Source organism: Mobula birostris, chromosome 8, assembly GCF_030028105.1.
Source record: "Mobula birostris isolate sMobBir1 chromosome 8, sMobBir1.hap1, whole genome shotgun sequence".
Taxonomy (NCBI): domain Eukaryota; kingdom Metazoa; phylum Chordata; class Chondrichthyes; order Myliobatiformes; family Myliobatidae; genus Mobula; species Mobula birostris.
The window spans coordinates 167,915,691-167,942,415 of NC_092377.1; the positions used below are offsets into that span (position 1 = coordinate 167,915,691).

The following is a 26,725-nucleotide window of genomic DNA, read 5'->3' on the forward strand; positions in this document are numbered from 1 at the left end:
GTCCAAACTGCACTTAATGATTGAGCTCCACAGATGTCTGGGTGAAGAAATTTCACTTCCCAATCCTGAATGTCTAAACCCCTGATTATACATACTCCAGCCAGGGAAAACACCATTCCACATTTCTGCTGTCAAGACCAGAGCAGAGTTAGGCCATTGAGCCCATTGAGTCAACTGCACAAATCCCCTCCATGCCAACTCTATCAAGGCCTTTCAGTATTTGGTAGGTTTCAATCAGATTTACCCCCAAACCATCACCCATCCTTCTAAACTCCAGCAAGCAGAGGCCCAAAGCCATCAAGCACTCCTCATACCATCACACAGGGCCAGAATCAGGCCATTTGTCCCATTGAGTCTGCTCCACCAGTCAATCTTGGCTGATTTTTTAATTTGCTCTCAGCCACTCATTCCCCTGCCTTCAACCCTTCGATGCCCTGACTAATCAAGAACCTATCAACCTCTACTTAACTATTCAGGGCCCCAAACAGTTCTTCAGGGTGAGCCAATGCCATAAGACCATAAGATATCGGAGCAGAAGTAGCCCATTTGGCCCATTGAGTCTGCTCCGCCATTCAATCATGGGCTGATCCAATTCTTCCAGGCATCTCCATTCCTCTGCCTTCACCCCATACCCTTTGATACCCTGGCTAATCAAAAACCTATCTCTCTCTGCCTTAAATACACCCAATGACTTGGCCTCCACAGCCACTTGTGGCAACAAATTCCACAGATTTAGCACCCTCTGTCTAAAGTAATTTCTCCACATCTCTGTTCTAAATGGGTGTCTTTCAATCCTGAGGTCATGCCCTCTTGTCCTAGACTCCACTACCATGGGAAATAACTATGCCATATCTAATCTGTTCAGGTCTTTTAATATTCAGAATGTTTCTATGAGATCCCCCTCATTCTCCTGAGCTCCAGGGAATACAGCCCAAGAGCTGCCAGACGTTCCTCATATGGTAACCTCTCATTCCTGGAATCATTCTTGTGAATCTTCTCTGACCCTTCTCCAATGTCAGTATATCCTTTCTAAAATAAGGAGCCTAAAACTGCATACAATACTCCAAGTGTGGTCTCACGAGTGCCTTATAGAGCCTCAACATCACATGTCTGCTCTTATATTTTATACTTCTAGAAATAAATGCTAACATTGCATTCGCCTTCCTCACCACCAAGTCAACCTGGAGGTTATCCTTTCGGGTATCCTGCACAAGGACTCCCAAGTCCCTTTGCATCTCTGCATTTTGAATTCTCTCCCCACCTAAACAATAGTCTGCCCATTTATTTCTTCCACCAAAGTGCATGACCATACACTTTCCAACATTGTATTTCATTTGTCACTTCTTTGCCCATTCCCTTAAACTATCTAAGTCTCTCTGCAGGCTCTCTGTTTCCTCGACACTACCTGTTCCTCCATCCATCTTTGTATGATTGGCAAATTTAGCCACAAATCCATTAATCCTATAGTCCAAATCATTGGCATACAAACGTTTGTACATTGTAAAAAGCAGCAGTCCCAACACTGACCCTTGTGGAACTCCACTGGTAACCGGCAGCCAGCCAGAATAGGATCCCTTTATTCCCACTCAGTTTTCTGCCGATCAACCAATGCTCCACCCATGCTAGTAACTTCCTTATAATTCCAGGGGCCGTTATCTTGCTAAGCAGTCTCACGTGTGGCACCTTGTCAAAGGCCTTCTGAAAATCCAAGTACACCACATCTACTACATCTCCTTTGTCTACCCTGCTTGTAATTTCATCAGGCAGGATTTTCTTTTTAAGAAACTGTGCTGGCTTTGGCCTATCTTGTCATGTGCCTCTAGGTATTCTGTAATCTCATCCCTAACAGTCGTTTCCCACAACTTCCTAACCACTGATGTCAGGCTAATGGGTCTATAGTTTCCTTTCTGCTGCCTCTTACCCTTCTTAACTAGCGGAGTAACATTTGCAATTTTCCAGTCATCCAGTACAATGCCAGAATCTATTGATTCTTGAAAGATCATTGTTAATGTCTCTGCAATCTCTCTAGCTGCTTCTTCAGAACTTGAGGGTGCATTCCATCAGGTCCAGGAGATTTATCCACTTTCAGACCATTAAGCTTCCCGAGCACCTTCTCAGTCGTAATTTTCACTGCACAAACTTCACTTCCCTGACACTCTTGAATATCTGGTATACTGCAGACATCTTCCACTGTGAAGACTGATGCAAAATACACATTCAGTTCCTCTGCCATCTCTGCGTCTTGTGAATCTGTTGAGGTCATGTACTATGTCCGGTGTTCCAGGTGTGCCTCCTGAATATCAGTGAGACCCGATGTAGATTGGGAGACCACTTCGGCGAGCACCTATGTACACTCCGTCTGCCAGAAGAAGCAGGATCATCCGGTGGCCATCCTTTTAATTGCACTTCCAATTCCCATTCCGATATGTCAATCCATGGCCTCCTCTGCTGTCACAATGAGGCCACACTCAGGTTGGAGAAACACCACCTTATATTCCTCCTGGGTAGCCTCCAGCCTGATGGCATAAACATCAATTTCTCAAACTTCTGGTAATGCCCCCTCCTCCCACCTCCTTCACCATTCCCCATCCCCTTTTCCCTCTCTCACCTGATTTCTCGCCTGCCCATCACTTCCCTTTTCTTTCTTCTATGACTTTCTGTCCTCTCCTATTAGATTACCCCTTCTCTTTCTCTTTCACCAATCAACTTCCCAGCACTCTACTTCACCTCCCCATCTCGTGTATCTCTCTCCCCCCCCCCCACACTTTCTAAACCTACTCCTCATCTTTTTCTCTCCAGTCCTGCTGAAGGTTCTCCACCCAAAACATCAACTATACTTTTTTCCATAGATGCCGCCTGGCCTGCTGAGTTCCTCCAGCATTTTGTATGTGTTATTTGGATTTCCTGCAACTGCAGATTTTCTCTTGTCTGTCTTTAAATATACCTAAAGACTTGCCCTTCACAGCCACCTCTGGCAATAGATTTCACAGATTTACCACCCCCTGGCTAAAGAAAGTCCCCCTCATCTCTGTTCTAAGGGGACGTCCTCTGTTTAAGACTCCCTCACTATAGAAACAACCCCTCCACATCCACACTGTCGAGGCCTTTCACTTTCAATAGGTTTCAGTGAGATCCCTCTCTCATTGTTCCAAACTCCAGTGAGTCCAGTTCCCGAGCAGAGGCTCAACTTCCTTATGGACTTTACATGTTTCAGTGAAATCACCCCTCACTCTTCTCGTCTCTCAGGAGGGTAGGCCCAGTCTGTGTAATGTCTGCCCACGGCACAAACCCTCTGTCCCAGATTCAGACTTAAATTTATTTATTTATCACACGCATGTGGAAACGTACAGTGAAGTGCATCATTTCCATTGACAACCAGAGGATGTGCCGGGTGCAGCCCACAAGAGTCGCCACACATCCCGGCTCCAAGCCAAGCTTGTTCACAGAACAACAGTAAATCGAGCCCCTTACCTCCCACCATACTTGTCGGAGCAAAACCCACAACAGCACAACAGGGCATTCGGAACAAAACACACAAACTGCTGGAGGAACTCAGCAGGCCAGGCAGCATCTGTGGAAAAGAGTGAACGATCGGAGTTTCAGACCAAGACCCTTCATCAGGACATGCCCTCTTCTCATTTCTGCCATCAGGGAGGAGGCACAGGAGCCTGAAGATACACACTCAATGCTTTAGGAATAGCTATTTCCCTTCCACCATCAGATTTCTGTATGGTCCATGAACCCATGTACACTACTACTTCAATATTTCTTGCTCTCTTTTTGCAATACTTATTTAATTTTTGAAGTATATTTCTTTCTTTTTTTTTGGTGTGTGCCTGTGTGCAAGTCTGTGCGTCTGTGTGTGTGTGTGTATGCGCGTCTGTGTGTCTGTGTGTCCGTGTGTGCGTCCGTGATGATGTCTTTTTCATGGCTTTTACAAGGCGCGGAGCGAGAGAGAGAGACTGTGTGGCGTGCCACTCCTCACACAGACATTTTCGTAGTACTTTCCCTTTTTATTTTACGAGGTCGAGTTGCAATCTTGACACTCAACCCGGCACGGATGGAAAGTGTACTCGGGAGCGGACCCGACTGGTTTCGAACCCGGGAACCTCCGCTCCTGGGTCCGGTGACCGATGTCATTGCGCCACCAGCCAGCCCTAAAGTATATTTCTTACTGTAATTTGTAGTTTTTAATATTATGTATTGCACTGTATTGCTGCTACAAAACAACGAATTTCACAGCTTGTATCAGTGATGTTAAACCTGATTCTGAATCTGAATTCACCTTTGGGTGTCAGTCTTCAGAACTAAGCCCAGACCAGCCAATGACGGAATGCTGGAAATCCAAACAACACACACAAAATGCTGGAGGAACTCAGCATCATCTGTGGAAAAGAGTAAACAGTCGATGTTTCGGGCTGAGACCCTTCATCAGAACTCTGACAGAGACGTTGACTGTTCACTCTTTTCCATAGATGCTGCCTGGCCTGCTGAGTTCCTCCAGCATTTTGTGTAAGTTGCTTGGATTTCCAGCATCTGCAGATTTTCTCTTGTTTGTCCCTGAAGTCCAGGCTTGCTGTCTGCAGCCCTCGTGCCTGATATTGGGACAGCCCAACGTCCATGGATGTCTCCTCCTCCTGTCCCTCCTGTCTCCAGACAAGATGGGAAACATTAACTTCTAGTATTTTATTCCTTTTCATACAGTACTGTGAAAAAGCCTTAGGCAAAATGCCGTGTGTCCTGTTAGTAAGCTAAATAAACGAGTGTTTTGGCTTCAGCTAAAAACAAGGAGCCATTCTGTCTGACTTAGGAATGATGTGTCAGCCAATCAGTTTGTCTTGGTAACGTGTTGTAACATTCTGCCCAGCGGCATGCTATGGGGGGTTCAAGAGAGCTGGGTGGGATCATATTACTGAAGGACAGTAGTCTGGTTTGGGGTCTTTTGTGAGGAAGTGGAGAAGAGCACAAGGGAAAATGCTCAGTGGATCCCACCCCAAGGGGAGAGCCTATTGCAAGCAGCGTTCTGTGCAGACGGATGCTTCAACGGAGGAAATGCCACTACTCCCGAGTTAACCAGTTCGTTTGAGATGGTGTTCGAGGGCAGTTCAAACTGTGGCTGGTTTCCTTCACACAGAGTGAATGTTCAGTGCGTGAGTAAAGTGATACGTCCGACTACTGTAGAAACGAGCTCCAATGTTTATGTGCTCATTTGGACTGGTTTAACTGTAATGGGCCCTTTTATCTTTCTTTTCTTTTTTTCTGTTAACTATTAAGGTAGAAATATTGGTAAGTATATTTCCTTTGTAATTTTATGTCAGTGTACGATCTGTTATTTTTCTAGCTAACAATAACTTTGTATGGGGCGGTATTTACACAACATGCACTGCAATTCACATCCCTCCCTGGGACATTCCAACTTTCCTGTTTGGTTGAACCCAAATCATACTGACCCTAGACATGTGTTGCTTATGGATGGGGGCTTTCTCCCCACTGAGTCACATGACTGTTAGCAGAGTTGGCCATTGAGCCAAGTTTGCATATGAGCCCCGGTGAGAGAGTTACAGTACTGTTTCTGTCAATGTGGGGCAGACAGCGAGTTTGTAAATCTACCAGGAGCAAAGGATGTTGGGAATGTCAAGGATGGAGTGCCGTGGGAGGGGTGTGGGGCAGCTGGCAGAGGAGGAGTGCCAGGAGTGGGGGTAGCACTCTGATGTTTTCCGCTCCCTCCCTTCTCCCTTCCCCTTTTCCCAACCATGATTCCCCTCTCCCTGACCCCTCCCCACTCTGTCCACAATAGAGACCCATATCAGAATCAGGTTTATCATCGCTCACATGAAATTTGTTTTTCATATTGTGGCAGCAGTACAGTGTAATACATAAAATTACTACAATACTGTATAAAAGCTATATAAATGTGGCTAAGACTTTTGCACAGTACTGGATATCTACAGAAGCTCAGTTTTTACATGCACCTTGCCCTCACCCCATCTCCACCCATAGCTCCCAACCCCTTGTCTTCCCTGTTCTTTATTGATGTTTTTCCCTTCCACCCCAAGCCTGCTGGTTCTCTTGTCAACTACACAAGTCATTTCCCTACATCTTATACCATCTTAAAATTTCTCTTGATAACCATGGCTGAAGAAAGTGTTGGATACAGTCCAGTCCGGCATAGCTAAAGCCCTGCCCACCATTGAGCTCATCTGCAAGGAGAGCTGCCACAAGAAAGCAGAATCCATCATCAAGGACCCCCACCATCCAAGCTAGGCTCTCTTCTCGCTGCTGCTATTTGGCAGGAGGTACAAATGCCTCAGGTCCCACACCACCAGGTTCAGGGACAGTTATTATCCCTCAAACATCAGCACTCACACCACCAAGTTCAGGAACAGATATTACCCCTCAATCATCAGGACCCACACCACCAGGTTCAGGGACAGTTATTATCCCTCAAACATCAGGTCCCACACCACCAGGTTCAGGGACAGTTATTATCCCTCAAACATCAGGTCCCACACCACCAGGTTCAGGAACAGTTATTACCCCACAGCCGTCAGGTCCCACACCACCAGGTTCAGGAACAGTTATTACCCTACAACCATCAGGTCCCACACCACCAGGTTCAGGAACAGTTACTACCCTGCAACCATCAGGTCCCACACCACCAGGTCCCACACCACCAGGTTCAGGAACAGTTATTACCCTACAACCATCAGGTCTCACACCACCAGGTTCAGGAACAGTTATTACCCCTCAACCATCAGTCCCAAACCACCAGGTTCAGGAACAGTTATTACCCCTCAACCATTGGGCTCCTGAACCACATAACTTCACTCATGTGAATACTGTACTGACTGCACAACATACAGACTCACTCTGAAGGCTCAACAACTCATGTTCTCAGTGTTATTTATGTTGTTTTATTGGCCTTTTTAAATTTATTTTACACATTGTTTGTCGCTGTTTGTTTATGTATGGTTATACATACATTCTCTTGTATTTCTTTAAATTTCCTGCGATTTACGTATTGATGATGTAAAATCACAGGAAAATATTTTTGGACTGATGTGCGCCTTGCTCTACCTGAGGGAGTTTGGTCAGGTTTCGAGCAGGTGTGAGCTTGGAGGCCAGAAGTCTGGAAATGGATATCCATTTCTCACCGATATCAGCGAGGGCGAGAGCGGGTGTTCAGCCGCGTCTGCCTGCAAGTGATGAATTTCCCTCTTCGTCTCGCTCGCCGGTGCCACAGAAGGTGCAGGAATCTTGGGCAAGGTTTAATTGACACGGTTTGTGGATTGCACTCTGTCGTTCATATGGTATGTTTCTGGTTTCTGTTAGTCCTTTTCTTATTGCTATTTTGACGGGGGTGGACTGGCTGTGCTGCGGCCTGCAGTCAGCGAACGACACGGTGCTAAGTTGAACTGAACTGCACTGAACATTCCTGGACTGTTTTCGGGATTCTGCAGTGTGATGTTTTATATTCTGTGCGTTACTCACTCATATTTTGTCGTTTGCGTGATTGTTTGATGTTTTCTTTGAATGAGTTCCATGGTGTTTTTTGTCTGTGGGAAGGAAAATCTCAGGGTTGTTTACTCCATACACCCTTTGATAATAAATGTACTTTGAAATCCTTGACTTTTTGAATCTTTAAAAGTCTGCAAGAAAATACAGTAACATGTACATGCTTTGATAATAAATTTTCTTTCAACTTTGAATGTTGAACTGGTTCAATAGCAAACCTGTGAGCCTTTCTCATGCATGTTGAGAGAAGAGAGTTTGCTGGTCCCACTGAGTTTTGTCTCACTCTCTCCTTCCCACTCCTGCTGTCTCTCGACAGATACCCATCAATAACACCAATGCTCTCCCACTTGCTCGCAAATTGCTTGCCTACACTGCCGAGGCCACCAACTTCCTGGACATGATGGACGTGATTTACGTCACTCAGATGATCGAGAAGTTCATCAGATGGACGGAAGAGATCCACGATGTAATGTATCCAAAATAGCCACCTCGCTTTTCATTTTGGGGCTTTGTACTCTTCCCTCTTACACCCTCCCAATGTTTGTCCGCCAGAAACTTGCAACGACTCTTCCTCCAAGGCTAAGGTGGAAAGGTAGCATGTACTGTGGAGGCCAGGAGAAGGCTTGCTGGTAAAGGTTCTATCAGATCTCTCTTTGGTGTAGGGTGCAATCCTCTTCACTGAGAAATCTGGGACCTTTTACTCTACTCTAAGATCGGGCTGCAGGGTAGCATAATGGTTTGCAGAATGCTTTACAGTACCAGCGACCCAGGTTCAATTCCCAACACTGCCTATAAGCAGTTTGTGCGTTCTCCCTGTGACGACATGGGTTTCCTCCGGGTGCTCTGGTTTCCTCCCACAGTCCAAAGGCGTACCGGTTGGTAGATTAATTGGTCATTGTAAATTGTCCACTGATTAGGCCCGGGATAAATCAAGGGATTGCTGGACAGCCTATTCCATGCCGTATGTCAATAAATAAATAAATAAAACCCTCAGATTGATACCCTACAGAGCCTCCGTTTTTCTATCATCCATGCGCCTATCTAAGAGATTCTTAAATGTCCCTGCAGGGGCTCCCAACCTGGTGTTCAATGGCGTCTTGCTCACTGGTATTGGTCCATGGCATACGAAAGGTCGGGAACCCCTGCCCTGGTGTATCTGCCTCTACCACAACTCCTGGAGACGAGTTCCACACACCACACCTCTGTCTGTGTAAAGAACTTGCCTCTGACATCCCCCCACCATACTTCCCTCCAATCACTTTGAAACAATGCCCCTGGGATTGGCCATTTCCAGCCCAAGAACAAGTCTCTGGCTGCCCACTCGATCTCTGCCTTTTCAACACCTCTCTCCTGTTCCTTAAGCTTCCAGTGGGTGGGGATTTATGAGGGAATGGAAACTGTTCCCCTTCAAACAGAGAGTATTCGGAGGCAGAGCCATTTAGCTTGGCATTGTCAACGGGTTCCCTGTGGCACTGGGAAAAAGATTTGGTTTGTCTGGATCGATGAATCTTCCTCATCTCCCCAACCCAGTCCAAGCTTACAGTTCGATTAGACGGCAGGTGTGAAGGATCTGACGGCCTCCTCTCGCCTCTCTCCCTGCCCTCTGTCTTTCATTCATTCATTCTCTCTCTCTCTCTCTCTCTCACATGTTCACACACTGTCATTTTCTCTCTCTCTCACACACAGACACACACACACTCTCTCTCTCGCCTTCTCTATTGCTCTCTCTTCCTCTTACTCTGATACTCACTCTCTCACTCTCACCCTGTGTTTCTCTCTTTCTCCCCTTAACACTTTTACTCTTCCTCTCACTTCTGCCTCTGTCTCTCAACCTCTCCCCTCGTCTCCTTTCATTCCTACCCCTTGAACCTCTCTGCCTGCTCTTCCCACCTCTCTGCCATTCCCAAGCCTCTCTCAGTCATTGTCAGAATCTCTTACCAACATTCCCTACCACTTACACTGTACACTTCCATGTCCTCTCCCCTACGCCCTGTAACCCACTTCCATGTCCCCTCCCCTACCCCCTGTAACCCACTTCCATGTCCTCTCCCCTACGCCCTGCAACCCACTTCCATGTCCTCTCCCCTACCCCCTGTAACCCACTTCCATGTCCCCTCCCCTACCCCCTGTTACCCACTTCCATGTCCTCTCCCCTACCCCCTGTTACCCACTTCCATATCCCCTCCCCTACCCCCTGTAACCCACTTCCATGTCCCCTCCCCTACCCCCTGTAACCCACTTCCATGTCCTCTCCCCTACCCCCTGTTACCCACTTCCATGTCCCCTCCCCTACCCCCTGTAACCCACTTCCATGTCCCCTCCCCTACCCCCTGTTACCCACTTCCATGTCCTCTCCCCTACCCCCTGTAACCCACTTCCATGTCCTCTCCCCTACCCCCTGTAACCCACTTCCATGTCCTCTCCCCTACCCCCTGTAACCCACTTCCATGTCCCCTCCCCTACCCCCTGTAACCCACTTCCATGTCCTCTCCCCTACCCCTTGTAACCCACTTCCATGTCCTCTCCCCTACCCCCTGTAACCCACTTCCATGCCCTCTCCCCTACCCCCTGTAACCCACTTCCATGTCCCTTCCCCTACCCCCTGTAACCCACTTCCATTTCCTCTCCCCTACCCCTGTCCTTCTCTGCCACATTTGCCTCTCCCTGATGAAAGTAGAAGCCCTTAGCTTCCTGTCTGGTGGTCAGAGGCCTGTTGTCTGTGAGCCTGGGGCCATCGTCTGGGGGTCACAGGCTCAGAGGCGTGCTGTCCTGGGGTTGGAAGTCTGTGTGTATGTGAGGGGTGGGAGGGTGTGTAAAGGGTTTGTTTGGATGCTTTTGCTTGTGTATGCAGGCTGTTTGATTTGTTGAACATGCTGGACATGCTCTGTGGCGCTGGAATCAGCGGTGATACTTGCGAGCTGTCCCAGGCACACCCGGTCTGCGCACACTCTCAGACTGCACTCACCTGTGTTTGTTTCACTGTACGTGTGATAAGTAAGTAATCTAATTCTCCCTTCTCACTCCTCTCCCCCCGTACTCCCCCCCTTGCCCCTCCTCCTTTCCCCACCTTCAGCTTGGGGATGTGATCGTGGAAGTGGCCAGTAACATGATGCTGGTGAATGAGCAGGTGCTGAGATTGGCACAGGAGGAAAGCGGAGCGTGTACACGGATCGTCTGGGCTGTGGAGCACATCGCCAACCTCACTTTAACGTTCAATTCACAAACCATCAGCAAGGTCAGTTTCCCTGCCCCGAAACCCAGAATGTGACCCCTGAACCTGGGAATGCTGCCTCTGATCCCAGGAATATGACCCCTGAACCCAGCACATGATCCCCTGATCCAGGAACACAATCTCTGATTGGGGAACACGACCCCGATCCCTGGATTGCTATCTCTGAATCTGGAAACATGACCCTTGACCTGGGTTCATGACCTCTGATCCCAAGAACCTTCCCTCTGATCTGGGAGCATGGCCCTTGATCCTGGGAATACATATCCTTCCTTCTGGAATATGACCACTGATCTCGGAAACAGTATGGTTGTTACTGGGACTGACTGGCAGAGCCTTAGTGAAGCACAGCACGATCCAAACTCTCACCCTTACTCCTCTAGTGCCATGGACATCACCCTCTGCCCCAGAGGTGCCAGTGTGACCCAGACACCCCAGAGGGTGAGGAGTTATCGAAACCAAGCCCAGTGACTTGACCCACAGACAGTGGAATGGGTCAGCAGAGGCTGGATACAGGAGGGGAGATTAGTGAGGGCAATGTAAGTGAGAGAGAGGGGGGTTTAGTGAGGCTGTGGATAGGAGATTGATTAGGAGCAGCAGAGGGTTCAGCATGAGGCATCTTTACCAGGGAAGCAGATGGGGCAGGTGTGATAGAGTTTAGTGAGGGGTGGTGTTTAGTGGTGGGCGTGCATGGTTCCATGTTGGGCAGAGTTCAAAGTTGACTGGAAAGATACCCTAGCAGGGATGACAGTGGAACAACAATGACAGGTATTGCTGGGAATAATACAGAAGGTGCAGGATCAGTTCATTCCAAAGAGGAAGAAAGATCCTAAGGGGAGTATGGGGAGGTCGTGGCTGACAAGGGAAGTAATGGACAGTATAAAAATAAAAGAGAAGAAGTATAACATAGCAAAGATGAGCGGGAAGCCAGAGGATTGGGAAACTTTTAAAGAGCAATGGAGGATAACTGAAAAGGCAATACGGGGAGAAAAGATGAGATACGAAGGCAAGCTAGCCAAGAATATAAAGGAGGATAGTAAAAGCTTCTTTAGGTACGTGAAGAGGAAAAAATTAGTTAAGACCAAAGTTGGGCCTTGAAGACAGAAACGGGTGAATTTATTATGGGGAACGAGGAAATGGCAGACGAGTTGAACAGGTACTTTGGATCTGTCTTCACTAGAGAAGACACAAACAATCTCCCAGATGTAATAGTGGCCGGAGGACCTGGGGTAACGGAGGAACTGAAGGAGATTCACATTAGGCAGAAAATGGTGTTGGATAGACTGATGGGACTGAAGGCTGATAAATCCCCAGGGCCTGATGGTCTGCACCCCAGGGTACTTAAGGAGGTGGCTCTAGAAATCGTGGACACATTGGTAATTATTTTCCAATGTTCTATAGATTCAGGATCAGTTCCTGAGGACTGGAGGGTAGCTAATCTTATCCCACTTTTTAAGAAAGGAGGGAGAGAGAAAACAGGGCATTATAGACCCTGACATCAGTGGTGGGGAAGATGCTGGAGTCAATTATAAAGGATGAAATAGCGGCATATTTGGATAGCAGTAACAGGATCGGTCCGAGTCAGCATGGACTTACGAAGGGGAAGTCATGCTTGACTAATCTTCTGGAATTTTTTGAGGATGTAACTATGAAAATGGACAAGGGAGAGCCAGTGGATGTTGTGTACCTGGACTTTCAGAAAGCCTTCGATAAGGTCCCACATAGGGGATTAGTGGGCAAAATTAGAGCACATGGCATTGGGGGTAGGGTACTGACATGGATCATAAATTGGTTGGCAGACAGGAAACAAAGAGTAGGGATTAATGGGTCCCTTTCAGAATGGTTGGTGGTGGCTAGTGGGGTACCGCAAGGCTCGGTGCTGGGACCGCAGCTACTTAGGATATACATTAATGATTTAGATGAAGAGATTAAAAGTAACATTAGCAAATTTGCAGATGACACAAAGCTGGGTGGCAGTGTGAAATGTGCAGAGGATGTTGAGATAATGCAGGATGACTTGGACAGGTTGGGTGTGTGGGCAGATGCAGTTTAATGTGGATAAATGTGAGGTTATCCACTTTAGTGGCAAGAGCAGGAAGGCAGATTACTATTTGAATGGTGTCAAGTTAGGAAAAAGGGAAGAACGACAAGATCTTGGTGTCCTTGTTCATTAGTCATAGAAAGTAAGCATGCAGGTACAGCAGGCAGTGAAGAAAGCTAATGGCATGCTGGCCTTCATAACAAGGGGAATTGAGTATAGGAGCAAAGAGGTCCTTCTGCAGTTGTACAGGGCCCTGGTGAGACCACACCTGGAGTATTGTGTACAGTTTTGGTCTCCAAATTTGAGGAAGGATATTCTTGCTATTGAGGGAGTGCAGCAGAGGTTCATGAGGTTAATTCCAGGGATGGTGGGACTGTCATATGTCGAAAGATTGGAGCGACTGGGCTTGTATACACTGGAATTTAGAAGGATGAGAGGGGATCTGATTGAAACATATAAGATTATTAATGGATTGGACATGCTAGAGGCAGGAAATATGTTCCCACTGTTGGGGGAGTCCAGAACCAGAGGCCACAGTTTGAGAATAAGGGGTAGGCCATTTAGAACGAAGTTGAGGAAAACCTTTTTCACCCAGAGAGTTGTGGATCTGTGGAATGCTCTGCCTCAGAAGGCAGTGGAGGCCAATTCTCTGGATGCTTTCAGGAAAGACTTAGATAGAGTTCTTAATGATAGTGGAGTCAATGGATATGGGGCGAAGGCAGGAACGGGGTGCTGATTGTGGATGATCAGCCGTGATCACAGTGAATGGTGGTGCTGGCTCGAAGGACTGAATGGCCTACTCCTGCACCTATTGTCTATGGTCTATTGTTCAATGGTGGGTGTGATTCCATGTTGGGTGTGGTTCCATGTTGGGCGGGGTTCAATTTTGGGTATGGTTCCGTGATGGGCGTGGTTCCATGTTGGGTGTGGTTGCATGTTGGGTAGGGTTCGGTAGTGGGTGTGGTTCCATGTTGGGCAGGGTTCAGTGGTGGGCGTGGTTCCGTGTTGGGCGGGGTTCAGTGGTGGGCGTGGTTCCGTGTTGGGCGGGGTTTAGTGGTAGGCGTGGTTCCGTGTTGGGCAGGGTTCAGTGGTGGGTGTGGTTCCATGTTGGATGGGGTTCAGTGGTGGGAGGAGTTCCATGTTGGGTGTGGTTCCATGTTGGGTGGGGTTCAGTGGCGGGCGTGGTTCCATGTCGGGTGGGGTTCAGTGGTGGGCGTGGTTCAGTGGTGGGCGTGGTTCCATGTTGGGTGGGGTTCAGTAGTGGGTGTGGTTCCATGTTGGGTGGGGTTCAGTGGTGGGCGTGGTTCCATGTTGGGTGGGGTTCAGTGGTGGGCGTGGTTCCATGTTGGGCGGGGTTTAGTGGTGGGCATGGTTCCGTGTTGGGCGGGGTTTGGTAGTGGGCACGGTTCCATGTTGGGTGTGGTTTAGTGGTGGGCGTGGTTCCATGTTGGGTGTGGTTCCATGTTGGGTGGGGTTCAGTGGCGGGCGTGGTTCCATGTCGGGTGGGGTTCAGTGGCGGGCGTGGTTCAGTGGTGGGCGTGGTTCCATGTTGGGTGGGGTTCAGTAGTGGGTGTGGTTCCATGTTGGGTGGGGTTCAGTGGTGGGCGTGGTTCCATGTTGGGTGGGGTTCAGTGGTGGGCGTGGTTCCATGTTGGGCGGGGTTTAGTGGTGGGCATGGTTCCGTGTTGGGCGGGGTTTGGTAGTGGGCACGGTTCCATGTTGGGTGTGGTTTAGTGGTGGGCGTGGTTCCATGTTGGGTGTGGTTCCATGTTGGGTGTGGTTCTACGTTGGGCGTGGTTCCATGTTGGGTGTGGTTCTATGTTGGGTGTGGTTCTATGTTGGGTGTGGTTCAGTGGTGGGTGTGGTTCTATGTTGGGTGTGGTTCAGTGGTGGGCACGGTTCCATGTTGGGTGTGGTTTAGTGGTGGGCGTGGTTCCATGTTGGGTGTGGTTCCATGTTGGGTGTGGTTCTACGTTGGGCGTGGTTCCATGTTGGGTGTGGTTCTATGTTGGGTGTGGTTCTATGTTGGGTGTGGTTCAGTGGTGGGTGTGGTTCTATGTTGGGTGTGGTTCAGTGGTGGGCGTGGTTCCATGTTGGGTGTGGTTCTATGTTGGGTGTGGTTCTATGTTGGGTGTGGTTCAGTGGTGGGTGTGGTTCTATGTTGGGTGTGGTTCAGTGGTGGGCGTGGTTCCATGTTGGGTGTGGTTCTATGTTGGGTGTGGTTCTATGTTGGGTGTGGTTCAGTGGTGGGTGTGGTTCCATGTTGGGTGTGGTTCTATGTTGGGTGTGGTTCAGTGGTGGGCGTGGTTCCATGTTGGGTGTGGTTCTATGTTGGGTGTGGTTCTATGTTGGGTGTGGTTCAGTGGTGGGTGTGGTTCTATGTTGGGTGTGGTTCAGTGGTGGGCGTGGTTCCATGTTGGGTGGGGTTCAGTGGCGGGCGTGGTTCAGTGGTGGGCGTGGTTCCATGTTGGGTGGGGTTCAGTAGTGGGTGTGGTTCCATGTTGGGTGGGGTTCAGTGGTGGGCGTGGTTCCATGTTGGGTGGGGTCCAGTGGTGGGCGTGGTTCCATGTTGGGCGGGGTTTAGTGGTAGGCATGGTTCCGTGTTGGGCGGGGTTTGGTAGTGGGCACGGTTCCATGTTGGGTGTGGTTTAGTGGTGGGCGTGGTTCCATGTTGGGTGTGGTTCAGTGGTGGGTGTGGTTCAGTGGTATGCCAGGTTCAGTGAGGGACAGTGTTTAGTGATGTTGCAGGGTTTAATGATGGGTGGAATTTCAGTGAAAGATGCAGTGAATGGGGTTCATTGAAGTGGGGAGGGTCTATTGGAAAGGGTCAGGTGAAATTTCAATATGAATTTTCTTGGTGAAGGGTGATGAGGACTGGAAGAGCACATCTGTGCTTAAACCTCCGAATCGTTTAAGACTTGAAAACTGCACGGGATGTAGTGGATCCAGACGCCCGTGTGTAGTTCAACACCCCGGGAACCCTTGCCTCACCACCCTTATGCTGGCAGTACACGGGTCCCTGTCCCACTTGCCCTCACTACAGGTAGAACCCCAGGGACCTTGCCCCTCTGGTTCCCTCTGCTGACTCCCTCCCCATCCACTCTACATATCACTTTTCACCCCCTATCCTGCGTTTACCCACCGGTGACCACCAGCCCTGCCCACCCACTGGTCTCTGTGTCTGGTGCCACCACCCACGTCTCTCTCTCTGTCTGCAGGTATCCACAAACATTGCACTGGAGGCATTCCTGGTGAAACCGGCCAGCTACAGCGGCCTGAGCTGCACTGCGTTCCAGCGCAGACTGGTGGTCAGCAGCCTCGAGGGACAGGCACAAGGGCTCCCACACCCCCTCCAGTTCCGCTGCAGCACTGGGAGCATCAACAGCTCCCTGACACACTTCCCTGTCAAGGTGACTCGATGGGACTGGGCGTAGAGCTGGATCAGACTTGGAGTGGATGTGGAACTGAACATGGACCAGGACTGGAACTGACTGAGACCAGACTCAGAGCGGCTGTGGAACTGAACATGGACTGGGACTGGGACTGACTGAGACCAGACATGAAGCGGGTGTGGAACTCGACAAGGACCAGGACTGGAACTGACTGAGACCAGACATGAAGCGGGTGTGGAACTCGACAAGGACCAGGACTGGAACTGACTGAGACCAGACATGAAGCGGGTGTGAAACTGGACACGGACCAGGACTGGAACTGACTGAGACCAGACTTGGAGCGGGTGTGGAACTGGACACGGACCAGAACAGGAACCTGACTCAGATCGGATCCGAACCAAGACTGGGTGTGGAACTGGACAAGGACTGGAACTGGAGCCTGTCTCAGACTGGATCCAGACTGAGACCAGGACTGGAACTGGACTGTGACCAAAAGTGGATCTAGACCAAGACTGAGATTCGAGCCAATGTTATTGAGAATGGAACTAGACTGTGATTGAGATCGAGACCATATTCAGACAATGATCATAGGAGCTGGACTGAGAATGGAACTGGACTGTGATTGAGATTGAGACCATGTTAGGACAATAATCATTGGAGCTGGACTGTGTGTGGATCCAGGCCTGGACAGAGGAGGAACCGAATCCACCCGCTACCGACTGTCCCTTTGTGGCCCATGTCTACTGTATTATAGGGTATTGGTCAGGGCAGTGAGTGGGATGTCAGGTCACCACTGTACGGGACAGAGGTGAATCTGTGCCTGGAGTACCGTGCACTGTTCATGCACCCAGACAAAGGGTGATTAAAAGGGATATGATGTCGGTATGGTTCACAAGGATACCACTGAGACGGTGGGGCTTGAGTTACGAGGGGACACCGGATAGTCCAGGACTGTTTTCTCTGAAGGAGGCTGAGAGGTGACCTGATGAAGCCTTGAGGGGCTGTAGATAAGGTGGATGGTCACCGTCTTTATCGTCGTTTGTTCACTCGTTCATTGTGTGCCATGTCACATGACATGGGCAATCACCGTCTTTATCCCATCGTTTTTTCACTCATTCATTGTGTGCCATGAAACATGACATGGGCAATCACCGTCTTTCCATGACCATGATCGTTCTTGGCAAATTTTTCTACAGAAGTGGTTTGCCATTGCTGCCTTCTTCTGGGCAGTGTCTTTACAAGATGGGTGACCCCAGCCATTATCAATACTCTTCAGAGATTGTCTGCCTGGTGTCAGTGGTCGCGTAACCAGGACTTGTGATCTGCACTGGCTGCTCGTACGACCATCCACCACCTGCCCCCCATGGCTTCACCTGACCCTGATCTGGGGGCGGGCTAAGCAGGTGCTACACCTTGCCCAAGGGTGACCCGCAGGATAGCGGAGGGTAGGAGCACCTTACACCTCATATGATAGAGACATATCTCCACTCCCCCCTAAACCATTTCCCTTTTGTTTGTGGGTCTAAAACCAGAGGACAGAGATTTATAATGAGAGGGCAGAGATTTAAAGGGGATCTGTGGGGTAAGTTTTCCACACAGGGGGAGGAGGCTGTATGGAACAAAGTCGTAGAGGTGGGTACATCTGGACGGATACGTGGATAGGAGAGGTTTAGAAGGAGATGGGAGATGGGGCGAGATCAGGTAAATATAATGTCAGCAATGGCGAGTTTGGCTGAAGGGGCGGTTTGCCTGCTTAATAACTCTGTGACCTGCTGCCTCTCTCCATCTCGCAGAACAGCATTGCTCTGGCCTCTGTCCGGCTGCCGCCTGCTCTCTTTGCTCACTCCTCCTCGCCTCCGAGCCACAAGAATTCCAGCTGCTGGCTGCAGTTTGTGGCTTTCCGCAATGGCAAACTATTCCCCAGCACGGGCAACTCTTCCAACCTCGCGGATCATGGAAAAGAAAGGAGCCCATCAACGCCTGTCATCTTCGCTGGCACAGGTGAGCAGGTTCGGGGGACACCTGGTACAGGTGAGTGGATTTGGGGGACACCTAGTACAGGTGAGTGGATTCGGAGGACACCTAGTACAGGTGAATGGATTCAGAAGTCTTGTGGGCACTTGGGTTGAGGTCAAAGTCAGAGTAAATTTATTATCAAACTGCATGCAGTACTGTGCAAAAGCCTTTGGCAGATATACATAGAGTGTGTAAGACTTTTGTACAGTGCTGTATTTTTCAATGAGGAATGGAGAGCGAGTTTGTAAATCTAGCAGAAGCAAGGGATGTTGGGAATGGCAAGGGTGGAGTGCCACAGGAGGGATGTGAGACAGGTGGCAGAGAAGGAGTGCCAGGGCAGAGGGGTGACGTGCGTACAGACACCAGGCAAGGTCATTTGATTCCGAACAACTGGTTCACTGATCATTACAGAATGTCTCTCTGATGCTTCGCACTCCCTCCCCTCTCCCTTTCCCAACCATGATTCCCCTTTCCCTGCCTCCTTTCCACTCTCAATCCACAGTAGGGACCCAGATCAGAATCAGGTTTATCATCACTCGCATCTGTCATGAAGTTTGATGTTTTTGCGGCAGCAGTACAGTGCAGTACATAAAGTTACTACAATACTCTGCTAAAGTCTTGGGCACCCTAGCCGTATAGTACTTTTGCATAGTACTGTACGTGGCACCATATGCTACCCTGAGATTCATTTTCTTGCAGGCATTCACAGCAAAATAAAGAAATACAATAGAATGTATGAGAAACCACACATACCTCTCCCATTCCTGTAATTATCCGAACTTCTGTTGAATGTTGAGATCAAACCCACATCCATCGCTTCGTCTGGCAGCTCGTTCCACACTCTCACCACCCTCCGATTATGTTATTATATAAATAATTGGCGAGCCCTTGTGAGGGAGTCTGTCGGTTGCGGAATCAGTTCAGAGTTGGGATGAGTGAAGTTGTCTGCACCAATTCAGGAGTCTAATGGCTGAAGGGTAATAACTGTTCTTGAACCTGCTGGTGTGGGACAATGGCTCCAGTGTCTCCTTTTTGAGGAGGGAACATGGTCTGGATGGTGGGGGTCTTTTGAAGATGGATGCTGGTTTCTTGCGCAGTGCTCCTTTCAGTGTGGGCAGGAAAGGTGCTGGTGTTGGGCTGAGTAGAGTGCGAGTGCTTTGATTCCTGCTCTTCCATGCTGTACAGGTGGCTGTGGTGTGGGTTCACTCACCGATCCCCTCCTGGTGTCTCTGCGTCACTGGCACCCGGGAGAGGACCAGGTCGCGGCCCACTGGAACTTCGACCTCCTGGGCGGCTTTGGTGGCTGGCAGGCTGCAGGATGCCAGATCGCCCACACCAATGGCAACGTCAGCACGCTGTGGTGCCGGCAGTTCAGTAACGTGGCCGTGCTGAAGGTGAGAATGTGCCAGCGCGCCAGGATTCTACCTGGAGGGGTGGGCTGGGAGGAAGCGGGGAGGCAGCAGGCTGGGGCAGGAGTCTGGCCACCAAGCCTTCCAAGTGGCTGCTTGGAGAGATTCCCATCCAGCCTCTCGGTGTGGGAATCTGGCATTTGAGAGTGCCCCATTAATAAACATGAGTCTTCCCGGGCTACCCTTTACACTTCAACTTCTGATTCCCATTCTGACACGCCTGTCCACGGCTCCTCTTCTGGCGCGATGAGGCCAAGCTCAGGTTGGAGGAGCAACACCTCGCAGTGGCCTGCAGCCATGAACAACAAATTCTCTAACTTCTGGTAATTACCCTTCTCCCCTTCTCTCTCTTTCCATTCCCCATCTGGTCCCCTCTCACCCCTTCTCTTCTCCTCACCTACCTATCACCTCCCTCTGGTTCCCCTCCTCCTTCCCTTTCTCCCACGGTCCATAGTCCTCTCATATCCGATTCCTCCTTTTTCAGTCCTTTACCTTTTCTGCCCATCCCTTCCCACCTTCTTACTTCATCCTCCCTCCCCCACCCACCCACCGACCTTCCTTTTCACCTGGTCTCACTTATCACCTGCCAGCTTGCATTCCTCCCCCTCCTGCACCACCACCCCCCTTCCTTTCAGTCCAGATGAATGGTCTCAGTCTGAAATGTGGACTTTTATTCCTCTCCATAGATGCTGCCTGACCTGTTGAGTTACTCTGGCATGTTGTGTGTGTTGCTCTGGATTTCCAGCATCTGCAGAATCTCCTGTGTTTATCGTTCACCCATCACCTGGTGTCCATTTGCCTACTCATTGCTGCTGGTTGTAAAATCCTCTCCCTTGGTTGCTCCACTCCTGCTAATGAGACAAAGTCTGGTCTACCACCAGCACCCTCCTGCCCACATTGCTGCCTCACATCTTCCTCGCTGGTGCTGTCTGTCTGGAGTCTGCACGTTCTTTCTCTTGCTGACTGGCTTCTGTGAATTGTCTCCAGTGTGTGGATGAATGGGGGAGTGGATGGAATGTGGAACAGGTGAGGCCGTGGGACTGATGGGATTGCTCTGAGAGCTGACATGGACGACAGGCAAGTTGGCATTCTTCAACTTCATTAGAAAATATACTCAGTGGCCACCTTGTTAGGTACAGGAGTGGAACCCGGTGAGGTCTTCTGCTGCTGTAGCCTATCCACTTCAATGTCCGACACGTTGTGTGTTCGGAGATGCTCTTCTACACACCACTGTTGTAACGTGTGGTTATTTGAGTTATTATCACCTTCCTGCCAGCTTGAACCAGTCTGGCCATTCTCCGCTGACCTCTCTCATTAACAAGGCATTTTCACCCACAGAACAACCGCTCACTGGGTGGTTTTTGTTTTTCACACCATTCTCTGTAAACTCTAGAGATGGTTGTGTTTGAAAATCTCAGGAGATCAATTTCTGAGCTACTCAAACCAGGCAGGCAGCGTTTGTAGCCACATTCAAAGCAACAGCGCATTGTCCCCAAGGGCCCGTGCTGTGTCTCTGGTACCGACAACCATTCCATGATCAAAGTCCCTTATATCACCAATCTTCTCCATTCTGATCTTTGGTCTGAAAAACAAATGAACAGCTCGACTCTGCCTGCTTGCCTTTTTGTACTGAGTTGCTGATACATGACTGGCTGGTAAGATACTTGCAGCATTATAGGTGTACCTAATAAAGTGACCACTGAGTGTATAGGAGGCCTGTGAGACTACTGGAAGCATTAATGTAGGAAGGAGATTGAGCTTGTTACAGATCAGCCAAATTCTCAGTGAATGATGCAACAGGCTGGAGAGACAAGTGGCAGAGTCCTCGTCCCATGTTCCCATATCCGTGTCTGAGGAACGTGTTTGGAAAAGTGCAGGTGAACGTTATATAAGGTTTGTGACTCTCTCACTCTGTCTCTTTTGCAGAGGATAAGCAACCACTCTGTTGCAGTCCATGAGAGCATACCGATTCTTCACCCTGTTATCTACACCTGCACCGTGTTCCTCTTACTCTGCCTCTTCACCGCCATCGTTGCCTACATCCTGAGGCACAAGTAAGTCTCCCATCCCAGCACTGCTGAACATTGCTGCCGTCCAGAGAGATAGAGCAGGCGGTGTTTGTAGCCACATACAAAGCAACAGGGCATTGTCCGCGAGTGCCCGTGCTGTGTCTCGTACCGAACCTGCTTCCACTCCGTACCCAACGTGTTTCCACCCCGTACTGAACCTGCTTCCACTCCGTACCCAACGTGTTTCCACTCCGTACCCAACGTGTTTCCACTCCGTACCCAACCTGATTCCACTCCGTACCCAACCTGATTCCACCCCGTACCCAACCTGATTCCACCCCGTACCCAACGTGTTTCCACCCCGTACCCAACGTGTTTCCACCCCGTACCGAACGTGTTTCTGCTTCCACTCCGTACCCAACGTGTTTCCACCCCGTACTGAACCTGCTTCCACTCCGTACCCAACGTGTTTCCACCCCGTACCGAACGTGTTTCTGCTTCCACTCCGTACCCAACGTGTTTCCACTCCGTACCCAACGTGTTTCCACTCCGTACCCAACCTGATTCCACCCCGTACCGAACGTGTTTCCACCCCGTACCGAACGTGTTTCTGCTTCCACTCCGTACCCAACGTGTTTCCACTCCGTACCCAACGTGTTTCCACTCCGTACCCAACCTGATTCCACCCCGTACCGAACGTGTTTCCACCCCGTACCGAACGTGTTTCCACCCCGTACCGAACCTGCTTCCACCCCGTACCGAACGTGTTTCCACCCCGTACCGAACGTGCTTCCACCCCGTACTGAACCTGTTTCCACCCCGTACCGAACCTGTTTCCACCCCGTACCGAACCTGCTTCCACTCCGTACTGAACCTGCTTCCACCCCGTACCGAACCTGCTTCCACTCCATACCGAACGTGTTTCCACTCCGTACCCAAACTGATTCCACCCCGTACCCAACGTGTTTCCACCCCGTACCGAACGTGTTTCCACCCCGTACCGATCCTGCTTCCACCCCGTACCGAACGTGCTTCCACCCCGTACCGAACGTGCTTCCACCCTGTACCCAACGTGTTTCCACCCCGTACCGTACGTGTTTCCACTCCGTACCGAACGTGTTTCCACCCCGTACCGAACGTGTTTCCACCCCGTACCCAATGTGTTTCCACTCCGTACCGAGCGTGTTTCCACTCCGTACCCAACCTGCTTCCACCCCGTACCCAACGTGTTTCCACTCCGTACCGAACCTGTTTCCACCCCGTTCTGAACGTGTATCCACCCCTACCGAACGTGTTTCCACTCCGTACCCAACGTGTTTCCACTCCGTACCAAACGTGTTTCCACCCCGTACCGAACCTGCTTCCACCCCGTACCCAACGTGTTTCCACTCCGTACCAAACGTGTTTCCACCCCGTACCAAACCTGCTTCCACCCCGTACCCAACGTGTTTCCACTCCGTACCCAACGTGTTTCCACCCCGTACCGAACCTGCTTCCACCCCGTACCGCACGTGTTTCCACCCCGTACCGAACGTGTTTCCACTCCTGTACCGAACGTGTTTCCACCCCGTACCCAACGTGTTTCCACCCCGTACCGAACCTGCTTCCACCCCGTACCCAACGTGTTTCCACCCCGTACCGAACCTGCTTCCACCCCGTACCGAACCTGCTTCCACCCCGTACCGAACGTGTTTCCACTCCGTACCGAACGTGTTTACACCCAGTACCGAACGAGCTTCCACTCCATACCGAACGTGTTTCCACCCCGTACCGAACGTGTTTCCACCCCGTACCCAACGTGTTTCCACCCCGTACCCAACGTGCTTCCACCCCGTACCGAACGTGCTTCCACCCCGTACTGAACGTGCTTCCACCCCGTACCGAACCTGATTCTATTCCATACCGAACCTGATTCCACCCCGTACCCAACGTGTTTCCACCCCGTACCGAACCTGTTTCCACCCCGTACCGAACGTGCTACCACCCCGTACCCAACGTGTTTCCACCCCGTACCCAACGTGCTTCCACCCCGTACCCAACGTGTTTCCACCCCGTACCGAACGTGTTTCCACTCCGTACCGAACCTGATTCCACTCCGAACCGAACCTGATTCCACCCCGTACCGAGCCTGTTTCCACCCCGTACCGAACCTGTTTCCACCCCGTACCGAACGTGTATCCACCCCGTACCGAACGTGTTTCCACCCCGTACCGAACGTGTTTCCACCCCGTACCGAACCTGTTTCCACCCCGTACCGAACGAGCTTCCACCCCGTACCGAATGTGTTTACACCCCGTACCGAACGAGCTTCCATCCGTACCAAATGTGTTTCCACCCCGTACCGAACCTGTTTCCACTCCGTACCGAACGTGCTTCCACTCCGTACCGAACGTGCTTCCACCCCGTACCCAACGTGCTTCCACCCCGTACCGAACGTGCTTCCACCCCGTACCGAACGTGCTTCCACCCCGTACCGAACGTGCTTCCACCCCGTACCGAACCTGTTTCCACCCCGTACCGAACGTGCTTCCACCCCGTACCGAACGTGCTTCCACCCCGTACCGAACGTGCTTCCACCCCGTACCGAACCTGATTCCATTCCGTACCGAACCTGATTCCATTCCGTACCCAACCTGCTTCCACCCCGTACCGAACGTGCTTCCACTCCGTACCCAACGTGTTTCCACCCCGTACCCAACGTGCTTCCACCCCGTACCCAACGTGTTTCCACTCCGTACCGAACGTGTTTCCACTCCGTACCGAACCTGATTCCACCCCGAACCGAACCTGATTCCACCCCGTACCGAACCTGTTTCCACCCCGTACCGAACCTGTTTCCACCCCGTACCGAACGTGTATCCACCCCGTACCGAACGTGTTTCCACCCCGTACCGAACGTGTTTCCACCCCGTACCCAACGTGCTTCCACCCCGTACCGAACGTGCTTCCACCCCGTACCAAATGTGTTTCCACCCCGTACCGAACCTGTTTCCACTCCGTACCGAACGTGTTTCCACCCCGTACCGAACGTGCTTCCACCCCGTACCCAACGTGCTTCCACCCCGTACCGAACGTGCTTCCACCCCGTACCGAACCTGATTCCACCCCGTACCGAACCTGATTCCATTCCGTACCGAACCTGATTCCATTCCGTACCCAACCTGTTTCCACCCCGTACCGAACGTGCTTCCACCCCGTACCCAACGTGTTTCCACCCCGTACCCAACGTGTTTCCACCCTGTACCCAACGTGTTTCCACCCCGTACCGAACCTGTTTCCACCCCGTACCGAACCTGTTACCACCCCGTACCGAACGTGTTTCCACCCCGTACCGAGCCTGTTTCCACCCCGTACCGAACCTGTTTCCACCCCGTACCGAACCTGTTTCCACTTCGTACCGAACGTGTTTCCACCCGGTACCGTACGTGTTTCCACTCCGTACCGAACCTGTTTCCACCCCGTACCGAACCTGTTTCCACCCGGTACCGAACATGTTTCCACTCCGTACCAAACCTGTTTCCACTCCGTACCGAGCCTGTTTCCACCCCGTACCGAGCCTGTTTCCACCCCGTACCGAACGTGTTTCCACTCCGTACCGAACCTGTTTCCACTCCGTACCCAACCTGCTTCCACTCCGTACCGAACGTGTTTCCACCCCGTACCGAACGTGCTTCCACCCGGTACCGAACGTGTTTCCACTCCGTACCCAACCTGTTTCCACCCCGTACCGAACCTGCTTCCACCCCGTACCGAACGTGCTTCCACTCCGTACCCAACCTGCTTCCACTCCATACCCAACGTGTTTCCACTCCGTACCCAACCTGTTTCCACCCCGTACCGAACCTGCTTCCACCCCGTACCCAACGTGTTTCCACCCCGTACCGAACCTGCTTCCACCCCGTACCCAACGTGTTTCCACTCCGTACCCAACCTGCTTCCACCCTGTACCCAACGTGTATCCACCCCGTACTGAACGTGCTTCCACCCCGTACCGAGCCTGCTTCCACTCCGTACCGAACATGTTTCCACCCCTTACCGAACCTGTTTCCACTCCGTACCGAACGTGTTTCCACTCCGTACCCAACCTGCTTCCACCCCGTACCGAACCTGTTTCCACTCCGTATCCAACGTGTTTCCACCCCGTACCGAACCTGTTTCCACCCCATACGGAACGTGCTTCCACCCCGTACCGAACACGTTTCCACTCCGTACCGAGCGTGCTTCCACTCGGGCGCTGAGCGGTAGGTGAATCATGCCAGTTGTACTAGGCTTTTCACAGGGTACTGTTCAGATAGAGATCACTCAGTTCAAGTGCTGTATATTAGTGGTCACTGCTCCTTTAGGCTTAGTATAGAGAGTTAATATCAGAATCAGGTTTATTATCACTGACATGTTGTGAGATTTGTCGTTTTGTGGCAGCAGCGCTGTGCACTACATTAAAAAATTACCATAAATTATAAGGTATCTTATTGTAATTTTATATAAATAAATAAACAAATAAACAAATAAATAAATAGTACAATTTGAGGAAAGACATTCTTGCCATAGAGGGAGTACAAAGGAGGTTCACCAGATTGATTCCTGGGATGGTAGGACTTTCATATGATGAAAGACTGGATGAACTGGGCTTATACTCACTGGAATTTAGAAGACTGAGGGAGGATCTTATTGAAACGTATAAAATTCGAAAGGGATTGGACAGGCTAGATGCAGGAAGATTGTTCCCTATGTTGGGGAAGTCCAGAACGAGGGGTCACAGTTTGAGGATAAAGGGGAAGCCTTTTAGGACCGAGATGAGGAAAAACTTCTTCACACAGAGAGTGGTGAATCTGTGGAATGCTCTGCCACAGGAAACAGTTGAGGCCAGTTCATTGGCTATATTTAAGAGGGAGTTAGATATGGCCCTTGTGGCTAAAGGGATGGGGGGTATGGAGGGAAGGCTGGTACAGGGTTCTGAGTTGGATGATCAGCCATGATCATACTGAATGGCGGTGCAGGCTGGAAGGGCTGAATGGCCTACTCCTGCACCCATTTTCTATGTTTCTAAAAAGAGAGCCAAAAAATAGTAGTGTTCATGCATATTCAATGTGCATTCACAAATGCGATGGTAGAGG

The 26,725-nt window shown here is 50.5% G+C and overlaps 1 protein-coding gene across 2 annotated transcripts in view; it reads left to right on the forward strand.

The window, feature by feature from the left end:
- Positions 1–26,725, forward strand: part of adgra2 (adhesion G protein-coupled receptor A2) — a 204,245-nt gene that overhangs the window by 147,545 nt on the left and 29,975 nt on the right. For both annotated transcript variants that reach the window (XM_072266811.1, XM_072266812.1), the window contains 6 exons: positions 7,832–7,981; positions 10,589–10,750; positions 16,004–16,195; positions 17,971–18,178; positions 19,379–19,587; positions 21,529–21,656. In XM_072266811.1, the coding sequence (XP_072122912.1) occupies positions 7,832–7,981; positions 10,589–10,750; positions 16,004–16,195; positions 17,971–18,178; positions 19,379–19,587; positions 21,529–21,656 (1,049 nt within the window). The remainder of the gene's footprint in view (positions 1–7,831; positions 7,982–10,588; positions 10,751–16,003; positions 16,196–17,970; positions 18,179–19,378; positions 19,588–21,528; positions 21,657–26,725) is intronic.